Source organism: Etheostoma spectabile, chromosome 3, assembly GCF_008692095.1.
Source record: "Etheostoma spectabile isolate EspeVRDwgs_2016 chromosome 3, UIUC_Espe_1.0, whole genome shotgun sequence".
NCBI classification, from domain to species: domain Eukaryota; kingdom Metazoa; phylum Chordata; class Actinopteri; order Perciformes; family Percidae; genus Etheostoma; species Etheostoma spectabile.
In genome coordinates this window covers 32593641-32621262 of record NC_045735.1, presented here as the reverse complement: position 1 = coordinate 32621262, position 27622 = coordinate 32593641, and the positions used below count along the sequence as shown (strand labels likewise).

Below are 27622 nucleotides of genomic sequence, written 5' to 3'. Positions count from 1 at the left end.
CTTTGACATTTAAATGCACCTTTTTTTTGGTATTTTCTTTCCAAGCGGCAACAAACACAGTGGAAAAGGTGGAAGGATAACAAAAAAGAAGATGTATGTGTCACATACACACAGTACTGAAATTCTGGATTTGAGCCATCCTGAGCAGTAGGAACAGTGGACAATCAAATACACAGCATCCAGGGAGCAACTTGGAATTCAGTATCTTGTTCTAGAACACTTTAACATGTGGCTGGAAGAGCCTGGGATTAAACCGCCAATCTTGTGGTTGAGGGGTGACAATTCTACATCTGAGCCACAAGCCACATTCCACCCCTATGTGCAAACATTCAAATATAGCAATTAAAATATCAACCTTATAGATTTCCCTGAGAACAGACCATAAATAGAACCTGGCATGTTTCTAGGGCAACATCACTTAGATCAGTGGTTCCCCAACTTAAATTTTTTTATAATGCCCCCTAGTTTAGGAACCACTGATTTGGCTGATCATTTGGTGATTCCGTGCACAAGAAACACGTGTGTGTGTGTGGAATAATTTTGAATGAGGAATAAACAATTGAATATTGGAGTTATTATACAAACTAGTTTGTTTCAAGCGTACCCCGGCCTTTAGAGTCCTCACCCCAAGTCAGCCTCACCCTTCAGATTTACATTCAGAATTGTACAACCTGACCAAATCGTTGCTGACATAGTTTTGAATATTCTGTATGTGGCAAAAAAAATTTGACATAAGTTTAACTATGATGTTGTTTAAGTTCATGAGCTTTTTCTAAAAAGTCATGTCTTGACCTCTCTTCAGGTTATCCTAACATTGTAGCTACATACAGCAGAGGCTACACTGGTTTTGCACCAAGCTATGGCTACCAGTTCACAGGTAAGTTAACTTTTAAATAGTTTGATTCCTTTTTTCACACACACACACACACACACACACACACACACACACACACACACACACACACACACACACACACACACACACACACACACACATAAACAGGGTTCTTCAGGATAAACGTGTAATGCTGCCACATCTCTGCTTAAAGGAAACATTTCTGCCATAGCAGTCTAAGTAGTCAGAGACGTGCAATCCTCCTTTCTCTCCCAATTTGATTTGATTTGATAAGGTGACACCAGGCTATTATTTCCCCATTCACTATCTGTAAATAGTTTTTAAATGGGAAATGTCAGAGCTGCTGGCAAAGAGCTATCAGCAATCCACGCCTGATTTCATGCTTCATTTGGCAGAGTGGGAGGTGGGCTGGTGCCATTTCCCTGTCAACATGTGACCATACTTTTTATGATATGATACAGTGTTGTTACTGCTTTGAAAATAAAACTATTATTTTAACTGTTTTTATTAATATGTTATTATTATGTAATTATTTTAATTTAACAGATATTTTATTAATAATCACATATGGTAAATATGTGATCAGTATGTTAAGTAAATATTTGCAGCTCTCTATAACCGGCTGATTTAAAGAGCCTATTAGGCAATGGAGCTTTCTCTCCCATAGAAAGCACTTCAAATAACCAATACGCCTCGCCCAGTGATGTCCCTGATAAGAATGCCAGCCCAGTTTGTGATGCCTATAGGTACAGCCTGAGCAAGCACAGCCCGCCCAGAAGGTTGTTTGAATTTGGTTGACCAATCACTTCAAAGTGGGCCCAGCTAACCAATAAGAGCAGACTGGGCTTTTTGGTAGAGCCAAGAGCTCAGCTCGTTTCAGGCAGAAGTGCTACAAAAATAGGCAGTATGACAAACATAATATGTTTTTTTTAAATCAAGGCAGTAGTAGACTCCAAGACTACAAACATGATGCCAGAAAGGAGTTTAATAGGGGCTCTTTAAAGCTATTGTTAGTAACACCCATGACGGTTGGGCAAAGCTTATATTTACTCTTTTAAATGCCTAAAAAAGTTAATTACCAGGAAGAATACCCTGGCATATATGAAGTGAATGAGTGAATGAAAAAAATGCAGCATACCAAGCAAGAGTGATATAGGTTAGCATGTGGCCCACCTGACTGTACATTGTTAGTTATCTTGGATGTTAACCCCCCCGGACTTTGATTTTGTCACAGGCTTCCAGTAGGTTCTGGTCAATGGAAAGAGTTTGCGAGGCTGGTGTGTGTCTCGCTCTAGTGACATGCCTTACATTTCCTTGGGTTAAGTTCCAGATATCATAATACTTCAACACATTTTACAGCTCACTCTGACATTGCCACAATCAGCAGGTACAGTAGAATTACGGCATCCGTACAGGAAGTGCATTCAAACTCCACAGAGTCATGCCACTGTTGGTCAGGTTGGTTTCAAACCTAAGACCCTCTTACTGTAAGGAGAAAGTGTTGGGGAAAAAACTGAGCCACATTCTTGCAAGTTGACAAGGTCAGTTTTGTGCAAACTTGCCAAAGAGCTTCTTTTAGCCAGGATCCTTGTAGAATCTTCTCCATTATTTTGACAGCATTAATTAAAACACTAAAGGTTGGGATGGAAATGAGCTGAGAAATGGAGCCATGCTGGAGGAGTCCCATGGTGTTACAAAGCCAGAGGAAACAGGATTAAAATATGTTGGCCTCAGGACTCTGCTCTCTTCAAGGCCACAGACCACAGCGCACCAGGGAACACAGCAGGCTGCAGCACGCACGCACACACACATACATGCACACACACACACACACACACACACAGACACACACACAGACACACACACACACACAGAGTTGATAGCCCACCAGGGTTGGCCAAAACAGTTTGTCAAATCTATGCCTCTTCCAACTGCGATATCTCCTCCAACTGCCCTTGCTCATCAGCAGTGGTTGCTACATGTGTTACTGATGGCATGCAGCTGTATATAGAACCATAATGTGTAGTGTATCTGTCTCTCTATAATGACAATCTTTTTTTGCCATCATCAACTGAACAGTGGGTCTGCCATGGCAGCACATTACACTTGCATTATCCTTTTTGTTCCTGCATCATCCATTCTTGGAGCCTTTGTAAGGACGCTGTTAAGACTGAGTTGATTGCTATAGAGTCCCTTTTTCAGGTTTTGCTCTTAGTCTCGTTGCCCCTACCGTGAAATGATTTCGCCTTTTTTGCCCGTTCTTTGCCTGTGATTTCCTGATTGCACCAGAACGACCTTGGTGCTTAGACATAAAAGGTGAAAAGCCTTTTTCTCCCTCCTCATAGTGTTGAGGGATTTGACTGTTGAGAAATCGAGGAGCTCATCTTTTTCTGAAGCACTGCCAATAATCCACGCCAGGGACCCAATTCAGAGGACAACAAAGTGACCCATTTGTATGTGTTTGCGTGTGTGTGTGTGTGTGTGTGTGTGTGTGTGTGTGTGTGTGTGTGTGTTTGAAGGCTGTGTGTCTTCATTCTGCCTCCCCACTTCTATTCTTCCAGGTGTTTCTGGCTCCATTTAACAGTTTTATTACAGTATCTTTATATTGAGTCAGATTCAAAGTCAATTTCTTCCATTGCCTTGTTCTGTTTTAATTTTTATAGCTCATTTAGTGTTTCCTTAAATGTAGCTTGTGATGTGTGTAGGATATGCAGTGCTGATGGTAAATGGCAACAGTAATGATTACACTTCACACTACCGTGTTGCTTTGGTATATTTGCTATAGATATGTCATTTTAAACGCATTTCCATGGGTTTTATTACTGATTAACTGAGAGATGTATGTGTACTGGCAGACACACATTGTGACAAACACAAGAATAATTCCAAGTGCAGCTCCAAGGCTTTGTAGAGACTGAAAAATCTAGTTGTGACAGTATGTGGTGCTGCAGTGATGTTAGTTGCATTTGGACTACTTGTCCATTCCTGTGGTGGGACATCAACCAGAGGATTGGCATCTTCCACAGCCCTCCCTGGCCACTTTTGCGTCCTTTGCCCATTTTATACAAACCAATTGTCTCTTTTTATTTGTCACAGCTCATTTTATGTGTAGGACATGTTGGCCTCTGATTAGAGCTGAAGGTTGTGGCACTGCAGTGCGGCCCTGTTTATGTATGTGTAGTGAAGTAAAGCACCCAGGTCACAGGCTCTTAGAAGCAACTTACTCTGCAGGCCCGGCTAATAAAAGCCCCCCTCGACTGGCTGTCTCAATTTATTATTGCAAATAACCAACTTGGGTACTCTAGCTATGTAATTCAATGTGAGTACACAAATGTTGAAATGATATAAAATGCCCGTCCCTTGCAGTCGTGATGAATTAGCCTAAAGCTAATGCTTAGCTACCTGTTCAGGAGAAAATTTGCCAACTAGGCGTCCTTTTGGGCTCTAAGCTGTCTCTATCTTTCAAATACATCTACATTATTTACCTGGGGTTTGTAATGTCTCTGGTCACACAACTGTTTTTGTTTCTGTTGATCCCGTTTGTTTGTTTGCTGCTTTCATGGCTGTACTAACAATTGGGGTTGTGTTTGAAATTTATTACAGTAAATATATTACATATTCTACCTTTAAATAAAACAGCTTGCATCCTCCATAGTTTGACGTGGTGCATTTTGCATTTGGAGAAAAAAATGTATAAACTTAAATACACATTGACAAAGGTGTTGCTTGTGTTGCGACCTGCAGCAGGTGTGTTTGTGTCTGAACGTTTTCTTTGGTAAAGAGTGGTTTGTGGTCATTGTTTTTGCCCTTTTTCTTCAGACTTTCTATGTTTATGTAAGCAGTCATTGTGGATATATTTTACGTAGTGATACTATGGATTCTATGGATCTGTCATGCGCCGATGACCTCGACCACGCCACCTGGTAAGGCAATATTCTGTATAGTTTCTGATGCAATGGGACAACCCATACCAAGTGGCGTGCATATGGATTGTCTCCTTTTTCAAGATGTAAACACAGAGATCACAATGCACAAGTCTCATGAATGGCATTGTAAAAACTCGTAAAGTGAGTAAGCAAACAAAGATGTATGAGATTAAAATGTCAGAAATGTGGCACATCCTGCTACCCTTTATAATCCTCGCTAATGTTCAGTCACTCAGGAATAAGACTAACGAATTGCCGGCAAACACTAACTATTTACACAAGTATAGAGATGCTTGTATTATGGCTTTCACTGCAGCATGGCTTACATCTACAGACTAGGACCTGGGAAAGGATAATCAGCGGCTTTGGAGTGCCAGTCAGCCTGGACAGGCATATGAAATGTGGATGTGTATGCCAGGGGAATATCTCAAGGAGGCAGGGTGTGTTTATATATAAATCAGTATAATTCTTTTGCCACAATTGTTTGGTTTAACCATCTAAGCCATATGGTTAAGATGACTGAAAAGGGGATAGGTATCCCACAGTCCCCCTTGATGGATATCTTTGGCTGGCAAGTACTCTGCAATGCCCAGCCTTTATTAGACTGCACAGATCATCCTCTTCACTCTGAGTTTGTAACAGTCCACTCAGGCCATAGATTCAGAGTAGCCATGTGCAGTGGTTAAATGGGCTTTTGTAAGGAGGGAGAGCCTAGCCTGATCCTACCAGACTCTAGTACATTTCACTTCAGAGTCTGGCCCCTCTTCATTTACATGTGTTAACTTTCTTGAAGTTTAAAACTATTGGATATATTAATAGTATTTTTGCAGAATCTTTTATTATCAGATCATTCTCTAATAACTTTTGAATTCTTACGACCCGAACTATATTAAAGTAAATAAAAGCTTTGACACTAGATGCCTATCTGACAGTGATTTAGCTGAATTTAAGGAAGATACTCCAACAGCATTTCATTTAATTCCGTACCTTAATATACAGAGGACTATTATGTTAACTTTAGTCCCTCCCAAATTAATACATTTGTAGATGGTGCTACAACCTGCCTACAGACAACTTTAGACTCTGTTGCTCCTCTTAAAAAGAAGATTATAAAGCAAAGGAAACTAGCACCTGTCTAAAAATATATAGGAAGGCCCTCAGAAATGCCAGATCAGACTATTACTCATCACATAGAAGAAAACAAGAACAACCCAAGGTTTCTTTTTGGCGCGGTAGCCAGGCTGACAGATAGTCACAGCTCTACTGAGCCATCTATTCCTATAGCTCTGAGTAGTGACGACTGTATGAGCTTCTTTAATGATGACATTATAACAATTAGAGACGTATAGCAGCAGACATTGCACCCCGATCTCTTCTCTGCTTCTCTTCATAGTCGTCAGATTAATTTACCATATAGTAACCATGACCATAACTGACCATGAGCTTTTGTTGATGTGATTGTTCAGCCTCTGACAGATCTGAAAACATATCAGTAACTCTCTCTCTCGCTCTCTCTTGTTTCTGTATTTTATTAAGTGAACTCATGCAGTCCTTGTCCTAACCTAATTCTAACCTTAATCTTAAAAAAAAACACACACTGTTTTAATTTATCAATTTTTACAGATGATGTGTGTTTATGGAACAGGCTGGCCCTCAGGCCCAGCACACATTCATGCTGTTCCCAATCAGTACAGGGGACCCCCATGTAAGTCCCTTGGAATAATTTGACTGAACACTGTTGGGAATTAGTAAGGAACAGATCAAATCATTAGCTATTATAAAAGATATTTTATCATTATTAAAAAAGTTATGAATATGTGTATTTATAACTTTATCAAATTGACAAAAAATCAAACGGGGCACCACCCTGGAATCGGGGCCAGTAACTGAACGGTCTCAAAGGTGGTATTCTCTTAAAAATACAGATATAGATCAATTTAATAATGTATCACATATTTATAAAGTGAACAGTGAAGGAGTGAAATTGGGCACTGACCTGTACAACCAGCGCTTACTACAACACATACAAACAACCACAGAATACTGTTTTTAAAGTATAATAGAATTTATTTAACTTCAGCAATACTGAAAAATAAAAAGTAAGTCTTCAATCAATAAACATCCACTAGCTTGCTACAACTACAAAAAAGGCAAAACAGGCAAACATGTGGTGTGTGTGTGTGTGTGTGTGTGTGTGTGTGTGTGTGTGTGTGTGTGTGTGTGTGTGTGTGTGTGTGTGTGGCAGGAAGGAAAGGGAAGGAGACGGGAAGATGATGACGAGATCATGTGGGTAGCTAAGCCTGATCCAAGATGGCGGATAAAAACTGCGAGATTTGAGGCTCTTTGTAGTTTTCAGCACAAGGCACAAAAGGCCTACTTGACTGTCTTGATGATGGCGGATAGTAAAACTCATCACGTGACTAGGGGGACCATTGATCGATGTGTGTGTGAGTGTCAATGTACAGTATTGAGCACAAAAACATTCAACAAGTACTGTGATCAAAGTACTTTCACAGCAATTAAACACAGGACGTGAACGTCCTAATCACATGAATATAGTAAGATTTATGCAGTAAACACACTATATTTATCTGCCCAGAACTAAAGCATCCTTACTGTTGGTGTGTTTCTGTTCACTTGGTGCCAAAGATGCTCCACAGTCAAAACAAAACAGATCCGTTTGTCTTTTTCTCCAAAGAAACGTTGGTTCTTCTTCTGCAGATTAAAATAGAACACTGGTTCACGTAGAGTCTAAAGATACTATGCTACACAGGCTCTGTATTCTGCAGACCACTCAACCTCTGTCTCCTTTTAAAAACTCACTCGCCCCTCCCCTCCATGAAGTACAGCTGAGCTGACGGTGCGTCTCGCTAGTCCTCGGGGTTTGGGGTTGGGAGATTAAATAAAATCCAAAATTCTCTTTTGAGGCATTGCTAAGCACTTATATAGATATAATATTGAACTTATTCGTCCCTCGTATGTGGCTGAGTGTGCGTGCATGCTATGCGTAGGCTAAATTGCAACTGCACAATTGGCAGGAGATGAAGAGCAGTGACAGCAAACCCAAAGTCACTTATGTCATAATATAAATATATAATATAATAAAAGTGATTAATATTTGTTGAACTATGAAGCCTTTTGTCAAAAAAAACAAAAAAACGATTGTATCATGATAATTTAAATTAATGAATCTGAAAACTCCTGGCTGAATTCCCACTTCTTGGTTCATATTTAAGTGAATTTTGTTGGCTGTTTTTTTCCAGCTCTTTTTCACTGCGTCTTGATTTTCTGTGGTCAACTTTCCCAGCAATCACTTATACATACTTACATGCTTTTCCATTGCATTTTGCACGCAACAACTAATTATAGAATAATTGGTGCTCTCAAAGTCTTTTAACTTGCATTGTCTTGTGTTATTAGCCGTTTTCTTGCTCAAATGGGAACTATTCAACCCCAAAATAAACACTCAGGTTGCACCAACTAATTTGAAAAATACAAAACAAACTTGGTCAGTATTTTCCTAAGTTGTTTATAGATAAAGAAGGTGCAGTTCCCTTTACTGCCAGCACCAGAGTCTCGCACCAGATGGGCAGCAGCTTTCTGGACTGTGTGCAAATTTCTGGTGGCTGATGCAAGGGCAAGGATGAGTAGTGGCTGGATGAGAATCTGGGCTGGCTACTTAGACAGAAATGAGCAAATCCTGCAGATGTCCTTACTGACAGGAGGCAGCAGGTGAGGCTGGGGAACATCACATCCAGCACACGGACTATTAGCACTGGCGCCCCCCAGGGGTGTGTGCTCTCCCCACTGCTTTTCTCCCTCTACACCAATGACTGCACCTCTGGAGACCCATCTGTTAAACTCCTGAAGTTCGCTGACGACACAACAGTCATCGGCCTCATCCGGGACGGCGATGAGTCGGCCTACAGACAGGAGGTGGATCAGCTGGCTCTCTGGTGCAGTCAGAACAACCTTGAACTCAACACGCTCAAGACTGTGGAGATGATCGTGGACTTCAGGAAGCGACCCCCCACTCTTCCCCCCATCACCATACTCAACAGCCCTTTGTCTGCTGTGGAATCCTTCAGGTTTCTGGGATCCACTATATCCCAGGACCTGAAGTGGGAGCCCAACACTGACACCATCATCAAAAGGGCCCAGCAAAGGATGTACTTCCTGCGCCAGCTCAGGAAGCTCAACCTTCCTAAGGAGCTGCTGATCCACTTTTACACAGCCATCGTCCAGTCTGTCTTCTGCACGTCCATCACTATCTGGTTTGGATCTGCCACCAAAAAGGACCGGTGCAGACTACAACGGACAGTTAGGACTGCAGAAAAGATAATTGGTGCCAACCTGCCCTCCGTCCATGACTTATACACATCCAGAGTCAGGAAACGGGCAGGAACCATCACTGCAGACCCTTCTCACCCCGGACACAATCTGTTCCAGCTTCTCCCCTCTGGTAGGCGCTACAGAGCACTGTACGCCAAAACCAACAGACTCAGGAACAGTTTCTACCCACAGGCCATCTCTCTGATGAACAGCTGACTACTGACCACATTGTCAGGTTCAATTCTGGCCAATAACCCAGTAACACTGTCTCTACAACACCTGTTTACTGGTTCCACTATTATTCCATTTATTTAGTATTTATTCATCATTCTCATGTCTCACTTATTATCCATTATTTATTCATCATTCTCATTTCCTATTTCAGAACTGTTCATAATGTTCATACTGCTCATATTGTAATATAATAACTTAATACTATTTATCCCAGTACCCTTTGCACTATGTTCCACATTTAAATAATTTTTATTGGTCTCTTCATTGCACTCATCTCTCTACATTGTTTCTGCTTAGAGTATATATATTAGTGTGTATATATTGTTTGTTGGGTTGTTTGTTTTGAATGTGTAAGCACATTGTGAGCAACTATGATCCAAAGGAAAATTCCTCGTATGTGTCTTCATACCTGGTCAATAAAGCTGATTCTGATTCAGATTCTGATTCTGATGTTGTACCAGAAGAATCTGCATTTCCAGGATCACACCCAGGTTGATCAAGCTGGCATCATCACATATTGTTATGGTGATGGTCAGGTCCTGGTGCTGGCACCCCTTTCCTTAGAAATGTATTTGGACGTATGTGTTTCATACTAGCTTTACACCCATTTAAGGAAAAAAATGTTTTTTGTTTAGGTGGTTTGTTGTTTTTGTATTGTGAATCATTTGCACGTTTTGACATTGTATTGCTAACTCCAAGAGTTCAATCTAAGAAGGAGCTTGCCTTAAGTCTTTCATCGGTAACGTATTTCACATATGTTACAAATTGCCTGGATAGCCTGCACAGCTGAGAGCAGCCCTCAGCCTTCAGCCCTTATGGGCCTTTTATTTTTAACAGCTACATTTTCACCCTTATTTCCACTGCCTTTCCAAGGTCTGTGTGATGTTGCAGGCTATATATCTTCACTGCTAGGTTGGAGAGAGAAAAGAAGCCGTGTTTTCAACAGAGAATATGTCAACAATAGGTTGCCTATTTTGAGTAGAGGGATGGATGTCTGTACTAATTGGATTCTCACTGTGCCTTAATGCCTTTAAAATAGCTGTTTGAAATGCACCCTTAGCTCAGCCTGGAGGCAACCAAAATAGCCAGGGTGTGTGTGTGTTTGTGTTTGTGTGTGCATCTAGCAATTTGAAGGTGATATTATGCAGTGCTTTATAGTGTCCATATATGTCTCCAAATATCACAAATCACACAAATAAAGATGGATGCACTTTTTGAAGTGAACGAATTCCAAAATCCAGAGGTCTGTCAAAAACACACGCATCTCCCTGTGAAGCTGTTTTTATCAATAGAGGCAATTTGCTCATAAAGAAGGCTATCCATCATAATAATAGTAATGGGGAAGTAAGCAATTTGTAGAAGCAGCGTAAGGCTTTCTGGCACTACCTCACCTACGTCTAAGGTGCATGGAGAAGAGAGGCTGAAAAGAAAAGACTGAAATGTCATGACTGCAGCAACACTTGTAGTATCCAGAAGGTCTGTCAATGAATGTGTTCTTTATACTGAAGTTTTGACTCCTTCAAGAGTCAGCAATGCCGTATTCACATTTCACAATAAATTATGTATTATTACAGTACTGCAATTAAAGAAAATCAGACAGTATACCATGTGCTCTTACACCTACCTTTACAGATCTGATACTCTACATACATATCTAAATGCAACCCGCCTAGACTCTATTATTTTTTTCTTATAGCCATTGTGATAGGTCTGGCTGATTTGACAGCATTCTAATTGTGATTTGTCTGTGTTGTCTTAAATAAGTAAGTTATCTGAAGTGAACCCACGACATTATTGGCAACAAGGACAACTTTAGTTTGCCTGTTAGTTCAAAAGTTTCCACTACAGTATTGACTGTGAATGGAAGAAGACAAAGACATTTTCGGAGCAGTGGGACGTGTGGTTAATGGATGCTGGATTTGGATACATTCGGCATACCTCTGCTTTTGATTCAGTGGAGCAGTGGGCACCGTATGTGGAAAGGTTTGAACATCAAATGAGGAAGACTAATAGTCAGTGTTCTTTGCAGTGTAATGGGTGCTGCTACCTATGGACTATGGCGTAGCCTCGTAGCTCCTGACAAGCCAGGGCTAAAGTTATACGACGACATTGTGAGTGTTTTGCAGTTGCATTTTTCTCCCAAACTGATGCATAGAGATTTCGCTTACATAAACAAAATCAACAAGAGGGAGAATCAGTGAAGAAATACATTGCAGTAATTAAACAGTTAGCAGCACTTTGGCCAACATTTGCAGGATGCACTGAGAGACAGGCTTGTATGTGGACTCAACACATGGGCGATACAGAAAAGATTGCTAACCAAGCCTGCACTCACTTATCAAAAGGCTGTGTAAGTAATGCAATAAAAGTAAATGCACTGTCACTGACTAGTCAGAAACGTTACAAATGTGTGCGCTGTTAAAAAACAAATCATAAAGAGGCTGTTTGTTATTACAAGGATCAAGAGTTTGCCGAAACAAAGAGCATGTGAATATCAAAAAGTAAAACAAAAAGTGTTTACAAAAAAGGAAGAGAAGGGTGGACCACATGGATGCAAAAGAGATGTCCAGTAGTGAGGGTAGGACAACAGCTGCAGAGCTAACACTAAACATGGTAGCTCAGAGGGGAAACCTGTCACACGTGTTAAGCCAAAGTTGCCAAGCCAAGTTGAATTGATTGAAGGGAAGACAATTCAAATGGAATTAGACACAGGTGCTGCAGTTTCTCTAATATCCGAAGAACTATATGAATTGCAGTTGTGTCACTTACCTTTACGCCAAAAAAATTTAAAACTGAAGACATACACTGGCGAGGTGATTTCACCGGAGGGGCCATCAAGGTCTCAATGAGAATAGAGTAGAATAGAATGCCTCTATTGTCATTATACATTTGTGCAATACCTGTGCAACAAGATTGAAGCAATGAACAAGCAGAAGGTTAAGCTACCACTGTACGTGATCAAAGGGGCTTCAACCCCACTCTTTGGTCAGGAATGGCTGCGGAAAATACAGATTGACTGGTGGGAAAGACTGTTCACAACAAAGTTGTGCTACAGAAGCACAATGAAGTCTTTAAAAAAGAGCTGAAGCGCTCACTGTTCCCTGCACAGACAATAGTTTATCTGGGTGTGGACATAGACTCAACCAAAATGAGAGCCAAACTATCTAGCGCCAAGGCTGGATGCACTGATCTCTCTGCTGTCACGCATCACGCCTCACACAACAGTGTTAGCTCTGTCTGTAATGCATCTCCTGGGCATGATGTGTACAAGTCATGCGGTGGTTCCCCTGGATCTCCTCCACATAAGGAAGATTCAGAGATGCTTCTGTGGAATGCACCTCGACCCTCTACGCCACAAGCGGTGAAGGTTGATCATCCCTGCTTCCCTACAGTCGGAACTGGCATAATGGGGAAACTTCACACCATGTAACACGTAACAGTGTACACAGACGCCTCCTCGGCTGGGGAGGCAAATGCCAATCACAGGTGGTGGGAGGGAGATGGCCAATTTCTCCCTTGCCCCACATAAACTGCCTGGACCTGTCCACGTTGCTGAAAGTGTTAAAGCACTTTGCCTAATTGGTAGCAGGGAGACATTTTGTCGTGCGGAGAGACAACATCACAGCAAGACCTTGCATAAACCGTCAGGGGAGCGTGCGCTCAGCTCGGCTGTTAGAGATAGCCAGGTGCCTCCTACTGTGGGCCCACAGTGTGTCCCATCCACAATTGATGGCAAATTATGCTCTGTTAAATTGTTTTTGCTGCTGTCCCCATCCCTCCTGCACTTGGGTGGCTTTAATGAATGCAAGTGTTCTGCACTTATTAATCATGATCAGATATGGCCATTACAATCAGTATTAGACCAATGCATAATCATGACAGGTTTTTATCAAAATACTATATTGTCTGATACATTAAACTGGTTCAGTGTGAATGGGAAGAGCAATTAGTCTATGTTCTGCTTGTGGACCTTGTGTCGCAGGTGGCATTGACTACATCAGCTTCGCCCTTGACCCAATAGCGTCAGCTCTTAGAGGGCAAAGCCTATATGAAATAGAACGATAGTTACGTGTTGTAACTCCAGATTCTATGCGTATAGGCGTAGCCCTCTAAGATTCAGGCCACCTGGTTCACCAACGTTGGCTGAAGAAAAATGCTGATGTTGGGAGCAGTTCTATGCTTGCCAACTGTGATATAGAGTAACTGCGGACATAATAGAGGCGCGTGAAGGGCACAAGGGCGGAAAAGAAATCTTCACGACTGCGCATACGCGAAGGGATTACCCAATAGCAAAAGCTCTTAGAGGGCTACGCCTATACTCATACAATCTTTAGTTACAATACCTAAACATGTAAATTATTATAACTGTCGTTCTTGGCAGTAAGTTAGGTAAGTTAGTAAGTTGGCCTCTGCCAGGGCTGCGCTTTGTCACCAATCCTGTTTGGGTTATTCATGGACAGGGTATGGAGGCGTAGTCAAGGCGGGAAGGAGTTGTAGTTTGGTGGTCTGTGGATGTCATTGCTGATTTTTAAGGTCCGCGTGATTCTGATGGCATCATTGGCCTGTAACCTTCAGCACTCACTGGATCAGTTCACAGTAAAGTGGGAAGCAGCTGGGACGAGAATTAGCACCTCGAAATCTAAGGTAGTGGAGTGCCCACTCCGAGTAGGGAATGAGTCCTTACTCCAAGTGAAGGAGCTTAAGTACCTTGTTCGTGAGTGAGGGGACAATGGAGCAGGAGATTGGCCAGGGGTTGGAGCAGCGGAAGCAGTTTTGCTTTACCCCAACCTTGTGATGAACAAAAAGCTGAGCCAGAAGGTAAAGCTCTATCTTCCGGTCAGTTTTTATTCCAGTGGCTGGCGTCTCCCTTAGAGACAGGGTGAGAAGCACAGTCATCTGTGAAGAGCTGGGAGTAGACCGGCTGCTCCTTTGCATCAAAAGAAAGAGCCAGTTGAAGTGGTTCAGGCATCTGGTGAAGATGCCCCCTGGGCGACTCCCTAGGGAGGCACAGAGCTGGGAGGAGGTGTCAGGAAAGACCCAGGACTAGGTGGCAAGATTTTATCTCCACCTTGGCCTGGTAACGGGAAGTTTGGGATCCCCTGCTGGAACTGCTTCCTCCGTGACCCTCCCACTGATGAGCGTTTGAAGATGGATGCTGCTAGCTACCGTTAGCTACATCCATGCTAAAGGCTTTACAGCATACTGCCCTTGGATGTACACTCACCTATAGGATTATTAGGAACACCATACTAATACTGTGTTTGACCCCCTTTCGCCTTCAGAACTGCCTTAATTCTACGTGGCATTGATTCAACAAGGTGCTGAAAGCATTCCTTAGAAATGTTGGCCCATATTGATAGGATAGCATCTTGCAGTTGATGGGCACGAAGCTCCCGTTCCACCACATCCCAAAGAAGCTATTTAAGAGATAGCTGTAACAAGTTTTCATAACAAAGACATCTCAAACAATGTCAACTTTGCATTAAAAGTGTCATAATTTATTGACTGACACTAAACGACAATGACAACAGTCACACACATTTATAAAGACGCCTTCATGTTCACGACAAGTGTCCTGTCAGTCTTATGCACACCCCTCTAAATAAAGTGTAACTGAGAGGGCAAAACAGATAAGAAATGGCAATAACATATTCTCACTAAGCAAGATGAACCAAGGCAGCATAGAAGAAATAAGGAAAGCATTGATAGAGAAATATACTAGACATGTAGATAAATTGAAGATAAATCAATAACTTCCAGCCACCTCGTTTGTCCTTCAAGCTCTTAGTTTTTTTCCCAGAAACCCCCTTAGGACAAGTTAAGTACCAAGACCCAGAAACCCAATGCAATCTAAACATTGGCTTTATCTTTCCAACAATAAAGGGTCCATGAAATTGATTTAATGCCACACAGGCTTTTTCTGGGTGGCAAACGTCTCAGAGTGCAAAAACGGCACTGGCCCTGTCTATTAATTAACCTCTACTAATCCACTTTGTTCAAGTCACTCAGAAACTTCAGCTGGCAGGCCTAACTCCACACTGCTGAGGCAACAATGAGAAAAGATGACAAATACGGTTTGAATAAAAAAAAAATCTTTAGATGATTTATTATTTAGCATAGTTAATAAACAGATGTCAAGGCTATGCATGCAGCCCATGGCCAGAAAACGCATTGCTGCTAAGTTGTGACAGAATACAGAAACTTCACTGAAATCAAAAAAGTTTATCATAGTAAATTTATATTTTATATATTTTAGTATATATATAAGGAACCATGACCTTATCGTGGTGGAGAGGTTTGTTTGTCCCTATGAACCTGAGGGCTGTGTTGTCTGGAGCTCTGTGCTCCTGGTAGGGTCTCCCATGGCAAAGAGGTCTCAGGGGAGGGGCCAGACAAAGAATGGTTCAAAGACTTCAATGGTTGAGCAAGGAAGGGATAGAGAGACCCCGCCCGGAGGAAGCCCGGGGCCCCCGTCTGGAGCCAGGCCCAGACGGTTGGCTCGTGAGCAAGCGTCTGGTGGCCGGGTTTGCCACGTCAGGCACAGCCCGAACAAGCAACGTGGTACCTCTCCCTCCAGCCCATGGGTCCACCACCTGTGGGAGGATCCAAAGGGGTTGGGTGCGCTGCTCCATGGGTGGCAGCGAAGGTCAGGGGCTTTGACGGACCAGAACTGGGCGGCAGAGGCTGGCTCTGGGGACGTGGAATGTCACCTCTCTGTGGGGGAAGGAGCCGGAACTTGTGCGGGAGGTGGAGCGCTACCGGTTAGATCTGGTTGGGCTTACCTCTACGCACAGTCTCGGTTCTGGAACCGTACTCCTGGATAGGGGTTGGACTCTGTCCTACTCCGGAGTTGCCCAGGGTGTGAGGCGCCGGGCGGGTGTGGGGATACTCACAAGTCCCCGGCTGAGTGCCGCTGCGTTGGAGTTTACCCCGGTGGACGAGAGGGTGATGGGGGGGAAAACTCTGACTGTTGTTTGTGCATATGCACCAAACAAGAGTATTCGGCCTTCTTGGAGACCTTGAATGGAGTCTTGTATGGGGCTCCAGTAGGGGACTCTATAGTTCTGCTGGGGGACTTCAATGCACATGTGGGCAATGATGGAGATACTTGGAGAGGCGTGATTGGGAGGAACGGCCTCCCTGATCTAAACCACAGTGGTTGTCTGTTGTTGGACTTCTGTGCTAGTCATGGATTGTCCATCACAAAACCATGTTCGAACATAGGGATGCTCATAAGTGTTCTTGGTACCAGAGCACCCTTGGCCAAAGGTCAATGATTGATTTTATAATCGTTTCATCCGATCTGAGGCCGTATGTTTTGGACACTCGGGTGAAGAGAGGGGCAGAGCTGTCAACTGATCACCATCTGGAGGTGAGTTGGGTCAGGGGGTGGGGGAAGACTCTGGACAGACCTGGTAAGCCCAAACGGGTAGTGCGGGTAAACTGGGAACATCTGGAGGAGGCCCCTGTCCGACGGACTTTCAACTCACACCTCCGGCGGAGCTTTTCGGACATCGCTGTGGAGGCTGGGGGCATTGAACCTGAGTGGAAAATGTTCAAAGTTTCCATTGCTAAAGCTGCGGCGGTAAGCTGTGGTCTTAGGGTTTTAGGTGCCTCAAGGGGCGGTAACCCACGAACACCCTGGTAGACACCGGTGGTCAGGGAAGCCGTCCCATTGAAGGAGTCTTTCCGGGAGATGCTGTCTCGGAGGACTCCGGAGGCAGTTGCAGGGTACCGATGGGCCCGAAGGGCTGCAGCCTCTGCCGTGACAGAGGCAAAGCAGCGGGTGTGGGAGAAGTTTGGAGAAGATATGGAGAAGGACTTTCGGTCGGCACCAAGGTGCTTCTGGAAAACCGTTCGCCACCTCAGGAGGGGGAAGCGAGGAATCATCCAAGTTGTATACAGTAAGGATGGGACATTGTTAACCTCAACTGAGGAGGTAATAGGGCGGTGGAAGGAGCACTTTGAGGAACTCCTAAATCCAGCTGACACGCCCTCTGTGGTAGAGGCAGAGCTGGAGGATGATGGGGGATTGTCGTCAATTTCCCTGGTGGAAGTCGCTGAGGTAGTCAAACAACTCCACAGCGGCAAAGCCCCAGTGATTGATGAGATCCGTCCAGAAATGCTGAAGGCTCTGGGTGTGGAGGGGCTGTCTTGGTTGACACGCCTCTTCAACATTGCGTGGAAGTCTGGCACGGTGCCTAAGAAGTGGCAGACCGGGGTGGTGGTTCCCCTCTTCAAAAAGGGGAACCAGAGGGTGTGTGCCAATTATAGGGGTATCACACTTCTCAGCCTCCCTGGTAAAGTCTACTCCAAGGTGCTGGAAAGGAGGGTTCGGCCGATAGTCGAACCTCGGATTGAAGAGGAACAATGCGGATTCCGTCCTGGTCGTGGAACAACGGATCAGATCTTTACTCTCGCAAGGATCTTGGAGGGGGCCTGGGAGTATGCCCAACCAGTCTACATGTGTTTTGTGGATCTGGAGAAGGCGTATGACCAGGTCCCCCGGGAGAGATTGTGGGAGGTGCTGCGGGAATATGGGGTGAGGGGATCCCTTCTCAGGGCCATCCAATCTCTGTATGACCAAAGAGAGAGCTGTGTCCGGGTTCTCGGCAGTAAGTCGGGCTCGTTCCAGGTGAGGGTTGGCCTCCGCCAGGGCTGCGCTTTGTCACCAATCCTGTTTGTACTATTTATGGTCAGGATATCGAGGTGTAGTCGGGGCGGGGAGGCGTTGCAGTTCGGTGGGCTCGGGATCTCATCGCTGCTTTTTGCAGATGATGTGGTCCTGATGGCATCATCGGTCTGTGACCTTCAGCACTCACTGGATCGGTTCGCAGCCGAGTGTGAAGCGGCTGGGATGAGGATCAGCACCTCTAAATCTGAGGCCATGGTTCTCAGCAGGAAACCGATGGAGTGCTTTCTTCGGGTAGGGAGTGAGTCCTTACCCCAAGTGAAGGTGTTTAAGTACCTTGGGGTCTTGTTCGCGAGTGAGGGGACCATGGAGCGTGAGATTGGTCGGAGAATCGGAGCAGCCGGTGCAGTATTACATTCCGTTTATCGCACCGTTGTGACGAAAAGAGAGCTGAGCAAGAAGGCAAAGCTCTCGATCTACCGGGCAATTTTCGTTCCTACCCTCACCTATGGTCATGAAGGCTGGGTCATGACCGAAAGAACAAGATCCAGGGTACAAGCAGCCGAAATGGGTTTCCTCAGGAGGGTGGCTGGCGTCTCCCTTAGAGATAGGGTAAGAAGCTCAGTCATCCAAGAGGAGCTCGGAGTAGAGCCGCTGCTCCTTCGCGTTGAATAGAGCCAGTTGAGGTGGTTCGGGCATCTGGTAAGGATGCCTCCTGGGCGCCTCCCTAGGGAGGTGTTCCAGGCACGGCTGGGAGGAGGCCTCGGGGAAGACCCAGGACTAGGTGGAGAGATTATATCTCCAACCTGGCCTGGGAACGCTTCGGGATCCCCCAGTCGGAGCTGGTTGATGTGGCTCGGGAAAGGGAAGTTTGGGGTCCCCTACTGGAGCTGCTGCCCCCGTGACCCGATACCGGATAAGCGGATGAAGATGGATGGATGGAGTATATATATATATATTTATATCAGATAAAATACAGATTCACAGATACAAATTACTTTATTTTTTTGTGGATTGTGTTTTACGAGTTGCAAATACTTGAGACACCATAAAACAGTAATTGAATAAGTGTATCTTGAGTGCCCTCCTCTGTGTCATTTTTCTCAGGCTTCCCAGGGACAGCATACGGACCAATGGCAGCAGCGGCAGTGGCAGCAGCTCGTGGCTCAGGTAGGGCGACCTGTGAAAGAAGCTGCGGCTACACAGCATACGTGCAGAACGCAGGGGCAGGTAAACGCTCTGTCAGTATTCTGTGTGGCCTGACGCTCTCCATGCAGTTTCTCTGTTCTCTAGTCTGCTTGCTTTTCCTCAACCTAACACCTCTCATACACACACACACAAACATATCACACTAACAGCTGCTGTATATGCTGCTTGTAAAGGAGGGAGGAGGATTTCAGAGATTCTCCTCTCCCTTTCACTTTGGTGATAGTGAAGATACAGTTATGGTGGCTTCTATAGGTTGTCTGAAGAGCTACTTTACTTGCCAGCTCTGTGGATGGATTAAAGCTGGATGTATTATGATTCTAATTATTATTATGTGGTCTCCTTTGAGAGAAAAAGTCAGAAACTTGAAGCTATAGTGCATAGTTTTGTCACTTCAGTGAGGAATTCTAAGTAATGATAACATAACTGTCTGGACGTCCACATGAAATAAGCCTTACGTGATCATTCACGCACCCCCACCCCTCTTCCATCCAGTTGCTAGTAGCTAAGGACACAGGATTAACTAAGACATGAAAGACTCTTCTTAAGATGTAATTATCTTCACACAAACTTCTGCGCTGGAAAGTCACCGGATGCCACAATATTCCGAACATAGCCATACTGAGAAATACAGAGAGAGTTGTGTGGAGCTTATAGTCTTAATTAGCTTTGTAGCAACTCATTAGTCAATGGCTTGAATGTTTACATTTATATGACAGAATACTGTTAGTACTATGTCTACAGAGACTTCATAAATCAGTAACTTCACTGTTCTATTAAAGGCAGAGCAGACAGTCACACTGACTAACAGCAGCCCAACTGCAGCCTGCTACACAACACAAGAGCCACAGACTTTGAACAACTACCTACATTAGCTTGTTTTCCTGGAAGGAGTTCACTGCTAATGTGAGTTTGCAGGGTAGATAGCTAAATAGATGTTAACTGCAGCAAATTGAACAGCATGTAAACATACCTGCAAATATGTCTGTTTAGATGCTGGTGGGGTCCTTTAACTTCTGTCCAATTCACTTCAGCTACAGTGCAAGTTTGTTAACTTTGTCAGTAAGTTTTCCTGCTGGTGTTGAAGCAATTGCAGCTTGCAGCTGCTGTCAAACACAAACAGTCATACAAACACTCTACATATCCTTCTAAACATAAAAAAGCAAGTTGCTACACTATATTGATCTGGAGATATTAAATATTACTTAAAACACTTAGTTTTAGCGTCATCATCAATTATGTTACTGTTGGCTAAGATAAAGCCAAGTTTCCCTGGTGCGGAGCTTTGCCTCCAACACGACAAACTACAGTTATTACATGTTCAATTGGAACATTAGAAGGCATAGGACTAGCTAAATTTGAAGTCCAGATCAACAGAGAGCTGGAGAGTGAGAGAGAGAAACCACCTCTAACTGCTAAACTAAAGTAGCTAACAGAGCTAACAGCGTGTAAACATTAATTCAATTCAATTCAATTTTATTTATAGTATCAATTCATAACAAGAGTTATCTCAAGACACTATACAGATAGACCACACTCCAGAATTTACAAGGACCCAACAGTTCTAGTAGTCTCCTCCACAGCAAGCAACAGTGCGACATTAAACACCTGTGGGGTTAGCAAGAAAGTTGCTAAAAAGAGATTGTTATGAGTGCTAGTTTAACACTAGGTTAAATGTAAAGTGAATAATTAGTTGCTGTAATGATGACTATGATAAAAAATACTGCGTTGATCTACCGTAGCAAGATGCTTTCAGCACAGAAGCATGTCAGCATGTGTGCCAAGCAGGATGCAGCACATGACAAACGAGCCGGTGTAGTTTCATTGATGAAAGTGAAAGCCGCTCCGCGTATCCATAATATGTTATGTGCAAATATGTGTTCAATGATACCTGTCAGACTGGTGATTAAAATATTAGAGATGTGGTGGTCAACAACAACAAAAATAGATTGCAATGTGCAAAATATTGATATTACATAATAAGGTGTTCATTGATGTTGCACATTAGTAAAAAGTAATGTGGTCTACTTGGAGCAGCGTTGATTATAAATTCTGACAGCAGCAGAAAGGACGTGGTAGCTCACCTTCACTGCACTTTTTGGGTTAACCTAAGTACAACTTCCAAAGAGTTAAAATATTTACTGTTGAAAGATAGAAATGAATTACTGATAGTTTATTAGTACCCATTTCTGGAATCATTAGTGCCTCTTCCTCTGAGCAGGCCAATTCTGCAATGGTCGTCAAATCATAGTTTTCAAACTCTTTCCTGTTATCTGAAAGAGATTTATATACAGAGGTAATTAAGAATTCAAGTAAAATGTAATAGATTGAGAAAGTCTAGGATCCCTTGAACACACAGGGTTGAAAAATAGAGCAACACGTAAGAATCATGAGTAGCACTGCACCTGCCCCAAATACTAGAAAGATTCGGATTACAGGTGTTAAATTTGCATCATACAAAAAAATAATATGACAGTAACATACCTAACTCTTTTCACTTATTGATCAGGTTTACCCACACAACCATTATTGTTGTATGAGGTCCTTCATCTGTGCGTTGCCTTCTCTCACAGCTCCTGCCCACATCTTCTGTTCTTCCACTATACATCATGCCAACATAAAAGCAGAAATCTACTACCAAAAAAATACTCCTCTTTTGTGAGGATGCAGTATTTTTGATATTCTTAGCATGAACCACCTTTCTAATGAGGGATAAATAGTGAAACAAACAAGCAAACACACAACAACTAGCTAACAGCTTACCAAAGTTACCCTTGCTTTAAACATGAAATGGAAAAGTACCAATCAAATTGATTTTTATACTGATAACTGTATTGATCTCAAAGTCAAATGTGATTGAATATGTCCATTGAACATGTTTAGTCCCTGGTAAAGCTGTTTATAAACCGCTAATGTCAGTTGTAACGTTAGCTAGGCTCATGGTCAATTTAGCTTCAACAGAAAGTAAACGCTAACATGTCAGGTATTTTTATTTTTTTATTTAAGTAGCTAGCTAATCAACGTTAGTGATATATCAGTAAAAAAATGATGTTAACAGGACTGGTCTAAACACTTGTTAACAGTCAAACTAAAGCACTGGATAGGAAACAGGCTGTGAGCTGCAGACGGACCGTCATTCATGGGGATCGGCCAGAGGTCCAACTGCTGTCAGCGTAGGAAAGCCCACTGCTATTGCCAGAAAGCTGTCTGCGGGTGTCAGAGCCAGGCCAGCCTGAGGGTCATACTGTCATATGTTATAGTAAGTCATGACTCTAAATGAGATCTGAAATTGAAATATTATTGCCATTCGGTTCGGCCTGGGTTTGACCGGACATATGGGAAATCTCGCGAACCTCCCGATGGCTAGTCTGCCCCGATAATAAAATATCTGCAGCATCCCAAGAGTAATAATATTATCAACCTGGTTAGTCTGCACTCTGCCCTTCATTCGATCAGCCATTTGGTCATGTGCCATTTTGATGAGGATACTGACAGAGTGCCAAGAGGGTAATGGTAAATCACCATCTGCCTGGGTTATATTTGTGTTTGACACAAGTATACTTTGACATGACAAGACAGCAAGATTAGAAAAGTACCAAACACTACACAAGAGAAGGCTTAAATCAAAAATATTGTGTATATATATATTTATAAATATATATGTGTATACACATACCGTAATTCCTCAACTAAAGACCAGTAATCAATTAAAAGCCGGACCTCTGATAGTGGCCGGGGGCGTGATCTACACAGACAAATAAAAGCAATTGAGGTCGGGGAAAAATTAATGTGGATTTTAGTCATTTTGTCTGTATGTGTTACTCAGCCATATGTAGTAACGTACAAGTGCCAACAGATTGCAGTATCTACATTGGATGCCACATGGTTCTCATTTAGTGACAGCAGAGAATGACGGCTCTGGTGCTAGTGAGGGACTTTTCAACAACAAAACAAAAAGAGTTTTAAAGTATGCTGAGGAAAACTCGGGTGAAAAAGCTGCGAGACATTTCGGCATAGACCCCAGGAGAATCCGATACTAGAAGAAACAGAAGGATGAGCCGATGAGATTAGTCGACAGGAGCAGGAGGTGGAGGTGGGAGGAAAATGTTAGCCTGGAGCTAGAAACAAAGCTAGCTAGCTATTGTCTGTAATGTTACTGTTACTTTTGGTAGATTACTTTTTGTAATCTACCAAAAGTACTGTAGTACCTATAGTTGAAATAAATACCCCATAAATCTACAGGGTTCCAACTGACAATGGTGGTGTTTGATTATTACTTCGGGCTTTTGTTGTATATGGGGATATTTTTGCAAATGTTTCTTAATAAATTAATGATCTCCGTCCACTGGAACGCTATGGCTTTTAATTTAAAACAATTTATTTAAAACAATTATACTTTTCATTATATTATATATCATTAAACACTCTATAGGATTAATAGGAAAACCATACTAATACTGTGTTTGACCCCCTTTCACCTTCAGAACTGCCTTAATTATACGTGGCATTGATTCAACAAGGGGCTGAAAGCATTCTTTAGAAATGTTGGCCCATATTGATAGGATAGCATCTTGCAGTTGATGGAGATTTGTGGGATGCACATCCAGGGTACGTTCCACCACATCCCAAAGATGCTCTATTGGGTTGAGATCTGGTGACTGTGGGGGCCATTTTAGTACAGTGAACTCATTGTCATGTTCAAGATAGCAATTTGAAATGATTTGAGCTTTGTGCCATGGTGCATTATCCTGCTGGAAGGAGTCATCAGAGGATGGGTACATGGTGGCCATAAAGGGATGGACATGGTCAGAAACAATGCTCAGGTATACCGTGGCATTTAAACGATGCCCAATTGGCCCTAAGGGGCCTAAAGTGTGCCAAGAAAACATCCCCCACACCATTACACCACCACAACCAGCCTGCACAGTGGTAACAAGGCATGATGGATCCATGTTCTCATTCTGTTTACGCCAAATTCTGACTCTACCATCTGAATGTCTCAACAGAAATCGAGACTCATCAGACCAGGCAACATTTTTCCAGTCTTCAACTGTCCAATTTTGGTGAGCTCTTGCAAATTGTAGCCTCTTTTTCCTATTTATAGTGGAGATGAGTGGTACCCAGTGGGGTCTTCTGCTGTTGTGGCCCATCCGCCTCAAGGTTGTGCGTGTTGTGGCTTCACAAATGCTTTGCTGCATACCTCAGTTGTAATGAGTGGTTATTTCAGTCAAAGTTGCTCTTCTATCAGCTTGAGTTAGTCGGCCCATTCTCCTCTGACCTCTAGCATCAACAAGGCATTTTCGCCCACAGGACTGCCGCATACTGGATGTTTTTCCCTTTTCACACCATTCTTTGTAAACCCTAGAAATGGTTGTGCGTGAAAATCCCAGTAACTGAGCAGATTGTGAAATACTCAGACCGGCCCTTCTGGCACCAACAACCATGACACGCTCAAAATTGCTTAAATCACCTTTCTTTCCCATTCTAACATTCAGTTTGGAGTTCAGGAGATTGTATTGACCAGGACTACACCCCTAAATGCATTGAAGCAACTGCCATGTGATTGGTTGATTAGATAATTGCAATAATGAGAAATTGAAAAGGTGTTTCTAATAATCCTTTAGGTGAGTGTATTATATTGCCTCTAATAAAAGCCTGGTACCTTGTGCAGTTCAGGTAAAAGAAATTATGAGTTATATATTAAGTGAATGTACAGCAGAGGTTGCAGTTTAGTACACTGCATCGAAAAGCTGTAGCAAGAAAAGTTAGCACCTGTTTTATCAAGCCTTAATGACATTGAACGTGAGGAAAAAAAAAAAAACAGACCGGCATACTCATCTACTGGCAATGGGAAGCTATTTGGGTGGGTTTACTCAGGTTTAAAAAACCTACAGTACATTGAGGAAAAATAAATTTGTGTAGTCACAGATGTTGGGTAAATGTGCTCATGTGTACACCTGGACCAGCAAATATTTCTGACACAGCAAGGTCAGTGTGTAACACACACACACACGCACAGCGTTAGTTGGTGGTCTAGTTGCCCCAGAATAGGTGACTAAAGACAGGGGAGAGAGACAGGGGACAGGGAGACGTCATGATAGATTGATAGATTTTTTCTCAATACATTTGACTGATGCTTATGTGGGTTACAAACAGTGTTCAAAATTAACTTTTTTGTCCACCATTAAATTGGCTAGTGAATGTTAAAATTTGACCAGCCACTCAACTTATAATTTTGAACCCTGGTTACAACACACAGTTTTGACAACAGGGGGAGGGAAATAACAGGAAGACGTCAACACACAGACTATACAAACCAATCAAGGTCATTATAACCATCAATAATGGAGTCCCATCCCTCCCCCTCCTCCTCCCCTACCCTCCCTTATCTCCCAGGGTTCCCTGATTATGGGATGTATTTTTCGGCCGGCAGTGACGTGCGGGGCGGAGCACCTTACTCCCTGGCCGACTATGGCTCCATGGGGGCCCAGGCAGCAGCTCAAATCCTGCCCAGTGAGCATGCCAACTCGGCCTGCAACTCTCCCAGCTCCCTCCAGCACCACCCGCACAGCCCGGACCCTTTTAAGAGCCCAGGTGTGTATCTCCATGTCTCTGCTCCTGCCACACGTGCATAGACTCACAGACAACCCACTCCACGACCAGCATGAGAAGGAGACAGAAGGAGTGTGGAGAAAGCAGTGCATGCTTCTATATATTGATATTGGGCACTGCCAAGGTGCTCTTGAGCAAGGCACCGAACCCCCAACTGCTCGGGGCGCCTTTCCATGGGCAGCCCCCTCACTCTGACATCTCTCCATTAGTGCATATGTAGGTCCTGAGTAGGGCTGCACGATTATGGCCAAAATGATAATCACGATTATTTTGATCAAAATTTTGATCGCGATTATTCTCACGATTATTTGTTGATTTTAACCAAAACAAATTGTATTGTCACATAGGCTATTTATAACTGGAGAGGGAGTGTGATGGACGCTACTCACAGAGAGACGGCTGATCATTATGAACGGGTCCCGCACGGGTCGAATGGCGGATAAACACGGCGTGTGTATGAAATGTCTGTATCTTCACTGCGCTGCATTTTTATGAACTATGATATTCTGGCCATGGGTCACATCTCTGGTCCAGGTCCAGCAGCTCCGTCTCACGCTGTTACTCTACCAACTGAAGTTAGTTTCATTCAATAACTTCTTCTGTGTTCTTCGCCGTGGCGGCCGCGATAGCAGAGTTACCATGGAAACACTGGTACAAATACAGGTTTAACCCTCATATTTAACAATATACAGCTGTGTTAATAAAAAAATAAATTTGTAGACAAATGTCAGAAGTTTGAACCGGCGGCCGCTGTGCGGCGGGGCGCGGAGAGTAGAGGAGAGAGAGTAGAGGAGAGAGAGTAGGACGAGAGAGCGTAGAAAGATCCCACACAGGCACGGCATTACAGAAGAAATGGGTCATGTAACGCAAAATTAAACCATATCCATATAAACAGCATTGCAGCAGATGCGAGGACATTAGCACCGGTGCGTCCGGGAGCTAACAGCTAACAGACGCTAACTAGCACCGACTAGCACTGGTCAGCACTGTTGTCGGAAAAACAACAGACGGGGTCACGGGACATAATGTTGCGTTTACTGGTAAACAGGTAAACCTTGAGACTGTCGTATAACCAACTGCTATCTGTTGAGTTTTCCTCCCGTTACTCTGTCCTCTGGGACTGTCTACATCTAGAAAATAAGCTGCACCGGGTGCAGTGAACTACTCTGACTGGCTCATGAGCAGACGGCTTTACGGAGCGGGAGATTGGCTTTGCAAAAATCCCGGAGCGTTCTATGAAATGACGCTTTATAAAAAATAATCGCTCGATCACGCAAATTTGATCGTGGGAAGTCCAAATCGTGATCGCGATTAAAATTCGATTAATTGTGCAGCCCTAGTCCTGAGCATGTGTGTGTAATTCAGGCCTGTGTGTAATGTGTGTAACAACAACAGAGTGAAAAGTGTAGTTTCCCCTTGTGGGATTAATAAAGTATAATAAAAATAAATAAATAAATAAATAAATAGACTCATTGTTACTTCAGTTCCCAGATAATCAGAATCAGAATCAGAATCAGAAATACTTTATTGATCCCCGAAGGGAAACTCTGTGTTACAATTGCTCAGATATTAAAACAGAATAACAGAATAATAATAACAGAATTTACTTAAGCAAGTAACAATTGAGGATACCTGTTTGTAACTAGACAATTTCCAAAGAGTGCTTTGGAATTGGGATATTGAATTAGCTGAATTAGCAGAACTTTCATGCATTTCTGTCACATCTACTGCAGTGAGATTCACTGTGTTCCCTCGAAAGGAATCACTTCACATGAGCAGGCACTTTTAATGACATTTTGTACATGTTAAGAGGCAAAAAACACC

At 43.2% G+C, this 27622-nt stretch overlaps 1 protein-coding gene and 1 long non-coding RNA gene across 3 annotated transcripts in view; one reads left to right on the top strand and one right to left on the bottom strand.

Moving 5' to 3' along the window:
• The window catches only part of LOC116674256 (RNA-binding protein Musashi homolog 2), a 381184-nt gene that overhangs the window by 332764 nt on the left and 20798 nt on the right, over positions 1–27622 (top strand). For both annotated transcript variants that reach the window (XM_032506859.1, XM_032506860.1), the window contains exons 10-12: positions 803–877; positions 19088–19150; positions 25583–25780. In XM_032506859.1, the coding sequence (XP_032362750.1) occupies positions 803–877; positions 19088–19150; positions 25583–25780 (336 nt within the window). The remainder of the gene's footprint in view (positions 1–802; positions 878–19087; positions 19151–25582; positions 25781–27622) is intronic.
• On the bottom strand, positions 11969–25418 carry LOC116674456 (uncharacterized). Its single transcript, XR_004328107.1, has 3 exons — positions 25337–25418; positions 16757–16760; positions 11969–11979 (listed from the first exon to the last, which is right to left on the bottom strand). It is a non-coding gene; the product is annotated as an uncharacterized LOC116674456 (long non-coding RNA).